The sequence below is a fragment of the Pleurodeles waltl genome, chromosome 4_2 (assembly GCF_031143425.1).
Source record: "Pleurodeles waltl isolate 20211129_DDA chromosome 4_2, aPleWal1.hap1.20221129, whole genome shotgun sequence".
NCBI lineage: Eukaryota > Metazoa > Chordata > Amphibia > Caudata > Salamandridae > Pleurodeles > Pleurodeles waltl.
In genome coordinates this window covers 9052339-9066487 of record NC_090443.1, presented here as the reverse complement: position 1 = coordinate 9066487, position 14149 = coordinate 9052339, and the positions used below count along the sequence as shown (strand labels likewise).

Below are 14149 nucleotides of genomic sequence, written 5' to 3'. Positions count from 1 at the left end.
GCCTTTTCTGCAGGAGGATGGTCCAGAAGGGGGTCTTGTGGTAGCTGTGGAGCCTGTGGACAGTGAAGAAGAGGAGGCAGAAGAGGAGGACATAGACAACAGAAACACTGTGATCCAGCAATACTTCCAGTGAGACACAGGTAAGAAGACATCACCTCCTCCTACATATGATAAAATTGTAAGACCTATCATCTGTCAGTCACTTTCACCCAGTGATTAGGCCCTGACTTGTCACTTTGCCTTTCCATTTCACAGATGTGGGTCCCACTGTGTGACCTCTGGTATGTTACCTCATGGACTAGAGCTGTGTGACATAGGTATGTTGACAAATTGAATGGACATTGCTATTTTCCTCAGTTATTGCAAACACATATTTGTGAAAGCACAGACTGACTCCAGATTGTTTTGTGATTCAAGGGAGTTTATTTAAGTTCAAAATGGTGCAGGTGGTATTAAAGTGGGCAGGAGTGATGGTGGAGGAATGTCCATGGCAGAGTCCAGTCTATTTGTCTCACAGGTGCATTGTCCAAAGGGGCATAGGAAGTGGAGCTAGGGCACTTTAAGGATGGACAGGGTGAAAAAGTGGGACAGAAGGATGACAATCAGGGTGGTCTCATTTCTTGGCGGGGGTCTTGGCATTATTCTCTGTCTTTGTCCTGGATCTCAGGGACCGCTTGCGGGGTGGTTCTCCATCTGCAGAGGGTGGGGTGCTGGTGTTGTGGCCCTGTGGCGGTGCCTCCTGTCCACTAGCGCCTGCAGAGGTGGTGGGCAGTTCATCATTCAGGCTAGTGTCAGGGGCCCCTTGTTGTGCCACAGTGTCCCTCCTGGTGTTCACAAGGTCCTTCAGCACCCCTACAATGGTGCCCAGGGTGGTATTGATGGATTTGAGTTCCTCCCTGGACCCCAAATACTGTTCCTCCTGCAGCCGCTAGGTCTCCTGAAACTTGGCCAGTACCGTTGCCATTGTCTCCTGGGAATGGTGGTAGGCACCCATGATGTTGGAGAGGGCCTCGTGGAGAGTGGGTTTCCTGGGCCTGTCCTCCCCCTGTCGCACAGCAGACCTCCCAGTTCCCCAGTTTTCCTGGGCCTCTGTCCCCTGAACTGTTGCCCACTGCCACTGCCCCCAGGTCCCTGCTGTTATTGGGGTGGTGGGTTTGCCTGGGTTCCCTGTAGTGGTGGACACACTGCTGGTTGGGGTGTCCTGTGGACAGAGGTATAGGCCCGCTGGGTGGGTGCTGCGCTGGTGTTTCCTGATGGGGAGGCTCTGGGGTGGCCTGTGACTGTGTCAGGGGAACCGACTGTCCCGAGGTCCCAAATGGGCCGGGCTGGTCATCTAGATCCAGTTGGACAAAGCTGCTGTCATCACTGTGGGCCACTTCTGTGGGGGGAGTGGACATGTCTGGAACCTCCAGTCCAGTGACGTTGGGTAGGGGTCCTGCAGGGTTGTAAAGGCATGATTATTGCATCTGTGTGTGCCATGGTGTGCAATGGGTGTGTGACCCGGATGATTTCCTCCACCATGACCCTGAGCTCCTCCTCAGAAAACTTGGGGTGCCTTTTCGGTGCCATCGGTTGGTTTGGGTGATGTGTGAGGTGGTGTGTGTTGTGATGTGCGGGGTGATGTTTAGGGGTGTGTGGTGTTTTGTGCGTGGATGTGTATTAGTAATGGTGTTGTGTGCCTCTGTCTGCTGGTGTGGTCTTTGCTTTTCTGTCTCTCTGCTTCTTCCAAATTTTTGGTAGTAAGGGTTTGTGGGTAATGTGGGTGTGTGTTTTATATTGTATTGGGTGTGTGGTAGTGGTGTGTGTATGTGTACCAGGTGTGTGTATTTCGAATTGTCCAATGTGGTAGTGTTTTGTAAATGTGTGTGTATTTGGGGCGAGGCGGTGTGTACCGCCAATGGAATACCGCGGTTGAAAGACCGCCGCATGGATTCGTGGCTCATGATAATGTGGGCGTATTCCTGTTGGCGTGACTGTGGAGGTTTTATTATCGCCAGTTTATCACTGACCTTTGGTGTGGCGGACTTGTGTGGGTGTCTAAGTTTTTGCGGATTCCGAGCTGTGGGTCGTAATAGCTGTGGCGGAATTCCGCGGCCGCGGCGGTGTGTTGGCGGTCTTCTGCACGGGAGGTAAGCGGGATTTACCGCCAATGTTGTAATGAGGGCCTATGTGTCGTACCATTAATGCAGGAATACATGGAGAAGGGGCACACATAGACCAACACTGACTGTACAACACATCAATGTCTACATACCAACATTTAACATTTTTACAGAGAGGGTGGCCAGGTCAGTACATAACCCAGTCATGTTGGCCACTATCATACTATGGTATGTGCCCATTGCATGCCACCATGACAGAAGGCTGTGACAGTCAACACCATCTGTGCCCTGGCACCTTTACAATATTGAAGTCACAACAGATATACAAGCCCAAACAAGCTGTCAATTGAAACAAATAGGAACATCAAATAATGATACACGTCCTACATGTGCAAGCACCAGAGCTGTGCACATGAGAGGGGAAAGCTGACATCAAGCACCGCAGAGGAAAATGAGATATCCTGGTCTGTATGACCACAATTTTGCATGTGACTGTCTGCTGAGGAGTGTGCATAGTTCTGCTGAGTAGCAGTCATGAAGAATCTAGCTGCCTGCTCAATAAATCCACACACCACTGCTCTGGCTACATTAACGTATGACATTGTCAGGGGCCTGATGCATGTGCACAGGGTGCTGAGTAAACTGGAGCACCATTAACCAGTCTCTTCACATGCAACCATGGGTTGGTGTTGCCATACAAACTCACACAGTCGTGATGAGGAGTAGGCTGGTTTCTATGCCAGACTGAAACACTGTTACACAGTGGTATGCCATTGTATGTGACAGTCATAACAAACATGAGGTAGAAAGATGTGAGTGACCAGTTGGTGGCATGCATACATATACCACATATCTCAGCACACGTGTATCACTATAATGGCTCAAGCATGGTAATGTGTATAGATTCTGAACAAAAGGCATTCTAGCACAAAAATTACGGCATAGGTGTCACAAGATCAGTGACAGTAAGAAATTACCTTCAAATGTGTCCGACATATGGAAACATAGGTGGTATTGATATGAGTACACATACATTTGTAAAATGTCTACATGTGTCTATGCAGGAAGATAGTAATTTGAGGTTTTACATCCCAGGAACACACCACTGTTGTAATATGTTACAGAAATTACACAACACATGTCTATACACACACTGCATATACCAACCTTCACCTACACATGTGTACATAATATCTCCTGCAAATAAGATAAATGGGGGACCAAATGGCACATAGATAGCAGAGCAACATGAAGTAAATCCAACAACACACCACAGAGTGAACACACATGCACATGCAAATTGCCAGGGTTTACGTGATGTTACGTGATGTCAATGTAGTCCAAGTCCACTGAATACTCTGAGTACATATTCTCATGGTTGTCACATACCTTACCATGTGTTGGACATTTACCGCCATAAATATTGTGCTGTAGCTATGTGCACATTTGTAACAATGTAGTACACCTACAAATTAGTACATATCAGATATGTACACACATAGCATGCATGTGCAAACATGTATGTGGACACAGTGTAGCTACACATGCACAGATGCACAAGGTATGAGTAATCGCATGCAGCAGACTTATAAACAAACCTATAGGTTCAACATACCAATGTCACCATTATTACATTACTGGACAGTCACACACATGTAGCCATACCACATATACAACATTGTTGCACAGCCCATGTGACATATTAAGTGAATCAGGGTGCACTCAATGTCTTCAATGCAAAAATCCACGCAATTCCATCATGCATAAAAAAAAATTTGGCAAATGCATCAACTCCACATTGCAATGTTAATAAAATGACACCTGGGCCTGAGCGGCAATTACGCGTTCACCCGCCTCTTAACGCACCAGGGTGAGAAATCCACACATGACTGTCATGAATCAAAAGTTTTCATGCGTATCCATATGCCATACAATACCCCTAAGCTAAAAGAACCAAGCACCTGAACGCCCATCGCGTGTCCAGAGGTAATTTCACACTAATGGTGAGAAAAATGATGCAAGACTGTCATGCGTAATAAAAACAACAACGCATGACTGTGATTGTGATGCACACGCCCAGGAAGTGATGAAATAGAACATCCTGCCTGCAAACATGGTACAGTGAGTTCACTTTCACTTTCACTTCAAAGTTTTTGTCTGTGATTGTGTGAGTGTGTGTGGAGCTGGTGCTGTAGGGGATTTGGAGTGTTTATTGTGCTGTGTCCCGTAGGTGGTGTTCTTATTTGTCTTTAAACTTGTCTTTTGTAGTGTAAGTGTACTGTAGTTGTCTCTGTATACTCGGGTGTTTGTCTGGGGTAGCATAGTTGTTGGGGTAGTTGGGTTAAGTGTTAGGTATTTTTTATTTTCATGTTTTGGGTGAACTGCATTTGCAATATGTCAGGGAAAGGGATGATGGCGGGTATGTAGGCAGATGAGCTGGGGGGGTTCATCTGGCTTGTTCAGCACTACCTCCCTATGATGCTGCAATTCAGTGGCTGTGTTATACTTGGCTACCCACAGAAGCACGGCGGCTGTGGTGGGGAAGGTGCTACACCACCTCACACGGATCTTTGGCAGTGGAAGGAACGACCACCCACTCAAGCATCGCTGGGCAGATCTGGTTACAAAGAAGCAGGATCTGCTGAATCATCTGGGTACAGAGATTGGTGGAGCAGTTGGTAAGCCTCACATTTCCATACAAAGTCCTTACTTTTGACAGTTGCAGATTCAGTTGAGTGCTGCATGTATTGCTTGTGAATCTGAACATGTTGTATGCTACCTGTATAGAGTCCCAGCACCACCTTAGGCCTGCAAGTCAGATATACAGTAATGAAGCTGATGCTGAGCAGATGTTCCATTTTCCCTGCACAACCATTACAAAGTGTTGTGATGCATGCATAGGGCACCTCGATAATGAGAAGCACCAAATGAGGACTGCACCATTTATCATGTATGGAAGGGGGTCCCAAAATCTGTTTGGGTGGCAAATGTATAAGCCACTTGGTAAGATGAGAAACCCCTTTTTTCAATGTAGGCACTCCGAACGGATTCAGAGAGCAGGTGTGATATGGGGGCATAAAAATGTAGGAGATGGGCCCCCAATGTACTCAGCAGAAGCCAATATAATCTGTTGCAACTCCTGCTGAGTACGTAATTTACCTACACATAAATAGATGCAGTTGGACCCTACCTGTATCATGCTGTCTTAATTCTCATTAGGTGCATACATAGTGGGGGTAAGTGGTGCACTGAGGGCCACAAGGACTGTATACATGCAATTGGTGATGCACCCCTGCTGTTCTATTGGACCCTTTGTGTCATTGGCCAAGGCCATGTAAGGGAGCCTGACCATGCACTGGGCCCAGACTACTTGCACTTCCCTGTTCTAGTACCTTGTGTATCACATACACCTTATACTATGTCTCTTCCCACACACATGTGCAGAGTCATATCCAAAGGTCTGCCTCTTCTCACTGACAGTATGGGGCTGCCCTGCATCTGCTCCATCATTGGCACATCACTGAGTAACCTGCACCAACAAATGCACCCTTGGACCACAGAGCAAGTGTTTCTGTGTTGAGGCATTTTCTATGCCCATGTTCTTATCCCTCCCTGGAAAACTAATCGTATACAATGGCAACAATGGCTGGCCACACACTATTGGCAATACATACATGATTTCAATCAGTCAATATGCAGGTAGGTAGAACTATTTTCACATGAGTGTACTCCCATAGCATTATTGCTCATGTATGATGGCACACACATTACTCACTTCACTGAAGGTTGTATCACATCATTCCTCAACACCTTGGAATACCCACACAACCCCTGTGCAGTAGTTTGTCGTTTTGCTGTGACAATGAGGTAGATGTCTACAACATCTAAGGCAGGCTCAAAGGCTATGGGTGTCACAATGGGACAGCCACTGCAACAACCATTGTATGCCCCTCAAATGCAATATACAGTTTCAAGCAGTCCCATATGATCATGAGGGTGTAGAGCTAACAGACACCTGTGTGACAAAGCCATGTATTAATGTCGCAGTAAGAAACACCACAGGAGTGTCAGGGACAGTGATGGCTTGTAGGTCTGTGGGTCTACATTATCTGAGACTATGGCCCTCATTGCAACCATGGTGGACGGCGGTAAAATGGAGATAAGTACTGCCAACAGGCTGGCAGTACTTTTCCCCATATTGCGACATTGGCGGTTAGGCTGAAGCCAAACCGCCAATGTACCACTCCGTCCGCCACAGCAGTAACAGCTGCCGGGCTGGAGACTGAAGTCTCCAGCCATGTGGCCGTCACTAGCCCGCCCACGGGATTATGTCCCCGCCTACCGCCATGGTTTTTGTAGCAACCGTACCACCATGAAAACCATGGTGGTGGGCACTATCAGTGACAGGGAATTCCTTCCCAGTCACTGATAGGGGTCTTCACCAGCTCCCTCCCCCTCTCCCAGTGTCCCCCCACCTCCCCATCCCACTCCAGACCCCCCAACACATATGCACCTTCACACACCATCGAACACACGCATATACACACTCATACCAACATTCATCCATGCATGCACACATCCACACATACTGACATACATACATGCACACACACATTCACACAACACAACATATATGCACTCACACATCCATACATGCACACTTGCATCCACGAACGCACAAACATACCCACACACAACACCCCCCACCCCCTCCCCTGTCGGAGCACCCGACTTACCTGATTTCAGGGGGTCTTCCGGCAGGAGATTGGATGGGGCGTGCTGTCAGCAGCAGCATCCGCCAGCAGAAGACCGTCATGATATGGACTACTGGCGTGGCGCTGCTGCTGGCAGCAGCGCAACCTTACTGCCATCTGCCACCAGGGGCGCAGCCAGAATTCCACCATCCTTCTGGCAGAATTCCAGCTACGGTCATAATTTGGCAGACGGCTGGTAGCCACGGCAACGGTATTTTGGCACCCATCGCCACGCCGGTAGGCGGTTTTTACCACCAATGTTATAATGAGGGGCTATGTGTGGTTGACTGATCATAGATGTTTGTCAGTTGCTCTGCTCTACCACTAGGATGACTTGCTCACTAAGCCTAGCAAGATAACAGTAAACAGTGTCATCCATTAGCTGATATGTATAAATTACACTAAGCAATGTTTTCCATCCATGTCTTGCAGGTGGACCTGCACCCTACACCGTAGGAGAGGTTGTGCGATTTGAAGTCCTCAATGCATCTAGTAAGTGTCATCTTGTGCGTCATGGGTGCTACTCCATGGTTTGGTGTGAGTCAGTCTGAAGTGTGTAATGCTATGAAAGACGGTTTTGCCTGACCGATGATCTGATATTATTGGAGAATGGATGGTGACACAATGTATGTTGGAATGTTGTGCAATGAGAATGGCTTGCATGTAGTTCAAGGGGCAACGTGTGCTGGCATGGAATTGTGTGAAATGGGAATTGTCATGGCTGGCTAGTTATTCATTGGTGCCTACCATGATAGGTCTCAGGGCAGCTGTTTATGTACATAGCATGCCTGTTTACAACAACTTTGTCACAGCACCTTTGTCAGCACAGTGTGCCACTCATAGCTTACACTTACTGAAAAAAACAGTACAGATTTGAGTGATATCTGCAGAGGTCTCTGGGGCTTATATAGGAGACACATACACCACAGGCGCCTTAGTACCCTTCAGATATAATGCGTCTGTAGTACTGCAAGGAGCCATATTGTGGTGCACAACAATCAGCAGTATACACAATTAGTAGACAACTAACCTGCAGATGGTTGTGTAAAAAGTCTATGATTCTTCCCACGCTAGATCTCAAGCAGTTTTCAAAACATGGTCCTGCCACCATGGTATTTGTGAGTGATGTAGGTCATATCACAAATGCATATGATGTGAATGTTGTGTGCGTACCTGGGGGCATATTTATGAGCCTCAAGCGCCACGGGAGCATCGTTTTTCGTGACGCTCCAGTGGCGCTATGCTCTGAGTCCTATTTACATGGTGGTGTTAAGCCACCTTTTGTGGCTTATCACCACCTTGTAATTACGACCCCTTCACACACAGCCCTTTGTGTGGAAGAGGTGTGCAATGGGTGTTGCTGTGAAGGCATGCCACAGCAACACCCATTGCATTTTGACGCTGCCTCAGATTTATGAGTTTTCGTAAACCTGCGGCAGCACCAAAATCTAACGCCACCCTAGAAGTGATGTTAGCAAGGCACAACAAGGAGGAATACTTTTATTCCTCCTTGTTTTTTGCTATTTCTGTGTGTGCTGCATTCCACACATAAACAATCACACCCTTTAATGCAGACATCCTTGCACGATGGTGCAAGGATGCCTGCGTGGCAGCTAAATGTAGCTCCAGCAAGGGGACAACACAGGGGTGCGCTGCATTCAATTCAATTCGACGCATCCCTGCATTGTGAAAATGACGGAACGTGATGCTGCCAATTTTGTCGCAGCATCACGCTCCGTCATTTTCCTATAAATATGGGCCCTGGTACTTTGATGATGTCTGACATGCATGTGCAAATGATATACAATGTTTCTGGATACTGTTGCAGAACCCAATGGAGTGCCAAACTCACTGTGGGCCTAAGGCCACCCAATACAGCAACCATGTGTGTGCCATTTAACACATGTAGCAATACATAGCACAGGGTAGGGGTGCAGGGAGCCACAGCTGGACCAAGGCCGTCAACATCAGCTGCACCAGTCATCACGCAGCCACCAGAACAGCCATCTGCAGCAGTAGTGCCAAGCCAGTTTGAACAGGACATGAGAAAGGACATTGGGCAGATTTTAGCCATACTGACAAAATTGGAGGAGGAGGCAGCAGAGGACCGGAAGATGTTGAGATACATCAAAAAGAAGATTAAGGAAAGCAAGAAGTGAACAATGTTTGTATTGTACAACCTTCCAGTTCCTTCCCCTCCCTTTTACTATTTTAAATAGTCTTACATAAGGTTTTAGATTTGTAGTCGTAGGTTAGTGAAGGGCAGGCATAGGTTAGGTTAGGTATAGTGGGGGATGGATTTTTCTACTTTTATTGTTGGGGGGTTGGGTGACGGGTCATGTTGGGGTATTAGTGTATATATAAAAAAATATATATATATTTGTTTAGGCCATAGGTTAGGTTAGTAAATGTGTAGTCATAGTTTATGTTGTCCTACTTGTATCTCGTCTCTTAGGGGGGTGAGGGGCCAATATTTAGAGTGTGATGTTAAATGTGTAAGATAGGTTTAGAATAGGTTAGATAGGTGTAGTTGTAAATTAAGAATAGTTAGCATAGGGTAGTTTAGAATAGGGTAGGTTTTAGGTATTCATTTGGTACATGGTTTTAAAATAAATCCTGTTCATCTCAGTCTAGTAAGTTTTGTAATTTGATTGTGTCTGGGGCTGGTCAGGAGTGCACGGGCCAAGTTGGGGGAATGGCCTAGGGTATGCTTACTGTCTTGATTTCCCAGGTTTCCCATATGCATCCCCTATGACCAAGGAGCTGTCAGACTGGCTACTACATTCTGTCTACTAGCGCATACATTTGCCATCCTGTGTTTCAGCCATTCCCAATGTGTATGTAATCTTTATCTTGGACAGTTAAATATGGAACGTCATCTGTCATTGCTATTTCATTGTTGGCAAGTGTGGTACATCTGATAACCATCAAATTTGGAACTGTAGCCTGCAACACTGACAGATGGATATCACTGATAAGGTTAGCTTTTCCTGTTCCACACAATAAGTTGTACTGGTACTCTCATCTGGGTAAACTACAATTGATTGGGTTCTGAGACATACATGCCATATGTCTACTTCAAAGGGTATGGGTTCCAAATCATTTAGTATACACAGTAAGTTGGTTATAGCCGTCAACAACATCATTCAACTTTCTCTTATTTGGATCCTAGTGTGTGGCTTAGTGTCTGACAGTCATGCACTCATGTACTGATATTCTGTATACATTGACATGGATTGACACAATGCTATCTTTTCACTGAGTAGATGGATCACAGTAAACGTAGAAATGCTATATGTGTACAAGGTGCTTTATTTACAGGTGCAATTCTAAGTGTGATCTCTATACAATATCCATTTCACCGACCCCATGGGTAAAGATGTGCAATATATAGCACAATCAGAGTCCAGGGTTGAGGGACATGTCATGAGACATGGTAAGGAGTAGTGTGTATTAGTGAGGAGTGCATACAGTTGCCAATTGGTATGGAAGAGACAATGACTGCACATAGCAGATAATTCAACTGTGGTTAGGTGAAGAGGGCACAGAACTAAGGAGAAACTGTCCATGTGGCACAGACTGGTCCTACTGGGTGCTCTTCCTTGTGAATGGTATTCCTTCCACATCTTCATCCTCTGATGTGTGTGCTGTCTCCTGTGCCATGGCTGATGCTGTTGTAGAGGTAGAGGGGGTCACACACACTTGAGGGGATAGCGATGTAGAGTCAAAGGTCCCGGCAGGTGCCGTTTGTGGCAACACATAAGGCATCACTGCTGCAAAGAGGAACTGCTGATTCTTCAAGACCGCAACAACATCACTGTTGTAGGCAGCCATGTTTTCCCTGAGGGAGACCACTTCTCACTGTATGGACTCCAGGGTATTCTGCATGCTGCTGGCATTTTGGGAGGGCATTTATTGTAGCCTTTGCTTCATGACAGCAGCTATGTCCGCCAGAGACTGCTGGAGTCCACGTAGCAGGGAGTGGGTGCCTATGATGGCAGCTGAGTTGTCCTTATTTGGACTGAGGCACATCCGCAGTTCCTCTAGGCTGCCAGCATGGTCTCTATCCCCACCCAAACCTGCTTTGCCAGCTCCCACTGGACTCCTACCACTGTCCTCTGAAAGCTGATCTCTGGATCCTTGGAGTCCAGAGCTGTGCGAGTACTGGCTGGTGGCATGTGTTAGTGGCTAGGTGGTTCATGTGGAGACCCCGCAACGCTGTGTGTCCTCTATGCAACTGGAGGTGGTGTATGGAGTGCTCCTAGGACATCCTGGAGAGTCTGTTCATTGAGAGTTTGCAGCTGATCATTTGTGCCATCGGGAAAATCCTGGACAGGCAGGTCGGTAGGAGGTAAGCCATCATCCTCTGCAATGAGATAGTGTAAAATCAATTCTTGGATTGCATCGGCTGTTGACATGGGCCATCATGTATTTGCCACTGGAGGCTCAGTGACATGTCACTGACCCAAGGTTGTGGTCATACTTATATGTAGCATCACCATAGGTCAAGCTCACTAGTAATGGAATATGAGGGAGCGCAACGCTGTGCTAAGAGTGGCAGCGCCTTACTGCATCAATTTCACAATGCAGGGATGCACAATATTCATTTGCATAAGGTGCACCCCATTGTTGTCCCCTGCACTGGCACTAAATAGAGCTGCCTAGCGCCAATTCAGGCATCCTTGCACCATCATGCAAGGATGTCTGAGTTGAATGGTTTAATTGTTTATGTGTGGGAAGGTGTCCATTCCTGCACATACACAATCACTCATTCCGATTTGGCTCCTCTGTGTGTGCTGCAGAATGCAGACCACATAGAAAAGGAAAAAACGAGGGGGATTAAATGTATACCTCCTTGTTGCGCCTTGCTAACACCGCCCGTGGGATGGCCTTAGATTTTTGCACTGCCTCAGTCTTACTGATACTCTTTAATCTGAGGCAGCGTCAAAATGCAATGAGTGTGGCTGTGGCACGCCCACAGCAACACCCATTGCACTGCCCTTCCAAACAAAGTGATGGGTGTGAAGGGGCCGTATTTACAGGGTGGTCTTAAGGCACAAAAAGTGGCCTAACACCACCTTGTAAATACGGCACAGGGCATTGCGCCACCGGAGCATCACAAAAAGTGATGCTTCGGAGGCGCTTGGGGGTCATGAATGTGCCCCAAGGTATTTTTGAGCATAAGTAGGTGCCCCAAATTCCACCTGAGTGTAACTTTTGGTGAAGCTGAGGTGGTTCAATACCCTGCCCTGTATGTACTAGGTGGCATGAAGCCACTTTTTGTGCCTTGATGCCACCTTGTATATATGGCCTCTTCACACCCAATACTTTGCATGGAAGGTGTGAGTAATGGGTGTTGTAGTGTTGTATTCAGGACCATGGGCCAATACCTGACACCAGCCCACGAGGGGGTTTAGCATGGCAAAATATAGGAGTAATGTTTACTTTTGTACTGCATTTATTGCATTTACTATGTGGGCTGCATTATGCAGTACATAGAGTAAGAGCAAATCACACTTTAAGGTTGTTGTGCAGGTGAGTGATCCTTTTTGCACATAAACATTCCCCCCCCTTAATGCAGCCATCCTTGCACTATGGTGTAAGGGTGGCTGTACTGCTGCACAACATCTGATTTGCACTTGTGCAGGGAGGTATACAGGGGTGCTGTGTATTCTTATGTGTATGGTGAATCCCTGCCTTTTTAAAATGACGGTGTTGATGCTGCCTAATTGTGCAGAGCAGCACGCACCATCATTTTCTGTTTGATCTAGCCCTCTAACTTGTCAAATGGTGAGATTGCAGCCACTTGTTCAGCTGCACACATGATCACATACACGCACAATGTGCTGTATGCATTTTATTTTGTGGCCATTCCCGTACAACGCATGTGGTTGTGTGTGAGTTGTTGTGGGTTCAGTCTGCATGCGTTGTGTTCCACAGATTGCAAGCTTTAGGGCAGATATTTCTTCATTTGGCATGGCTCTCATCAGCTGCAAGATGTGTTGCAGTACACTGCAGCAATTTCGATACGCAGTGATGTGCTATATTTATCTGTATACAGTACAGCCCTGCAAGTCCCCCTGCGCCTGCACAGATTAGTGCTCCCTGCACCAACACAGGAATTGTTGCAGCATGATGACGGGTCGCAGCCTTGAAGTGATGATTTGCTCATGTGCAGGGAGGTGTCCGTCTCTGCACATGCACAAGCAATTTTTGCAGAGATGGCATTTCAATGTGTGCTGCAAGATGCAGCACACATGAGTAAAGGCAATGTGACATTGAGGAAGGGAAGCATTTTGGCCTGTGACACCACCCTGATACCACCCCTGGGGTGGTATTGACTTCCGTCCTATTCTCTGAAGTGTATGTTATGTTGGTACAGGAGCTATGACTATATACAATGAGTGTTGTAATGGCACGGCCACTCTATTTGTACGTGCCTACCCGGCAATGTGGTGCTTAGTTACATGGTGGAGTTTAGCCATAGTGAGTGACCTATGTTGACGTTGTGTATACGTTGGTGTGCTTACCACAACCAAAGCGTCAGTACATGTGTCGCTTGGGTGAGGAGGGTGCGTCTTGATTCAGGGCCTACGTGTCCCAATACAGCTCTTTAGCATGCATTGAGTGTGTCCTATCTGCATCCCCCCTCTGCCATTGGGGGGAGTTCCAGATATCCCCCCTGAAATTTACCGTGCCATTGTGGTTCCTGGTACTCTGCACTGTCCTGCGATTCCAGTGACCAGCTCCACAGGGATGACCGCTGCAACCATCTCCTCGAGCTCATCCAGGTTCTCCTGTGGTGCAGGACTTTCACCTCCAGTTTGCAGTGCTGCATTACGGTTCCTGGAAAATTTCTCCTTGGTCCTGTGCTTGCAATCGTGCCAGTGCTTCTTGCACTCAGTGAGAGTCCTCTTCACCTCAGTGACACTGTTTATTTTGTCCACTATTTGCTGCCATATTGCACTCTCCTACCAACTGGCAATTTGGAGGTGATGATTAGCTGATGTTGGTGCTCCATCACCTCTCTGACTAGAATGTCATGCTCCTTCTCGCTAAAGCGACACTTATGCTTTCTCATCGCATTCTCCTGTGATTTTTCTGTACCCTCCTGGCTGGTACTTGGGTGTCTGGGGTCTCCCTTGGGTCTCTCCTGGTCTGATGATTGCATCTTCTCTTGCAATTGCATTCTTTCCTGCTTTTGCGTTTTATTTTGACGTTAGTGCAGTGTAAAAATGTAGCTAACCCTTTTGCGACATGTTTACGTGCTGCAAAACAGTGTAGCACTATTTT

The 14149-nt window shown here is 47.0% G+C and overlaps 1 protein-coding gene across 3 annotated transcripts in view; it reads left to right on the top strand.

Moving 5' to 3' along the window:
• LOC138292044 (dehydrogenase/reductase SDR family member 4-like) overlaps positions 1–14149 on the top strand; it is a 628908-nt gene that overhangs the window by 589836 nt on the left and 24923 nt on the right. The window contains exon 10 of one of the 3 annotated variants that reach the window (XM_069230382.1): positions 7289–7348. The exons of the other annotated variants lie outside the window; for them this stretch is intronic. Within the exon in view, the coding sequence (XP_069086483.1) occupies positions 7289–7331 (43 nt within the window). The 3' untranslated portion in view covers positions 7332–7348. The remainder of the gene's footprint in view (positions 1–7288; positions 7349–14149) is intronic. 3 annotated transcript variants of the gene reach the window in all.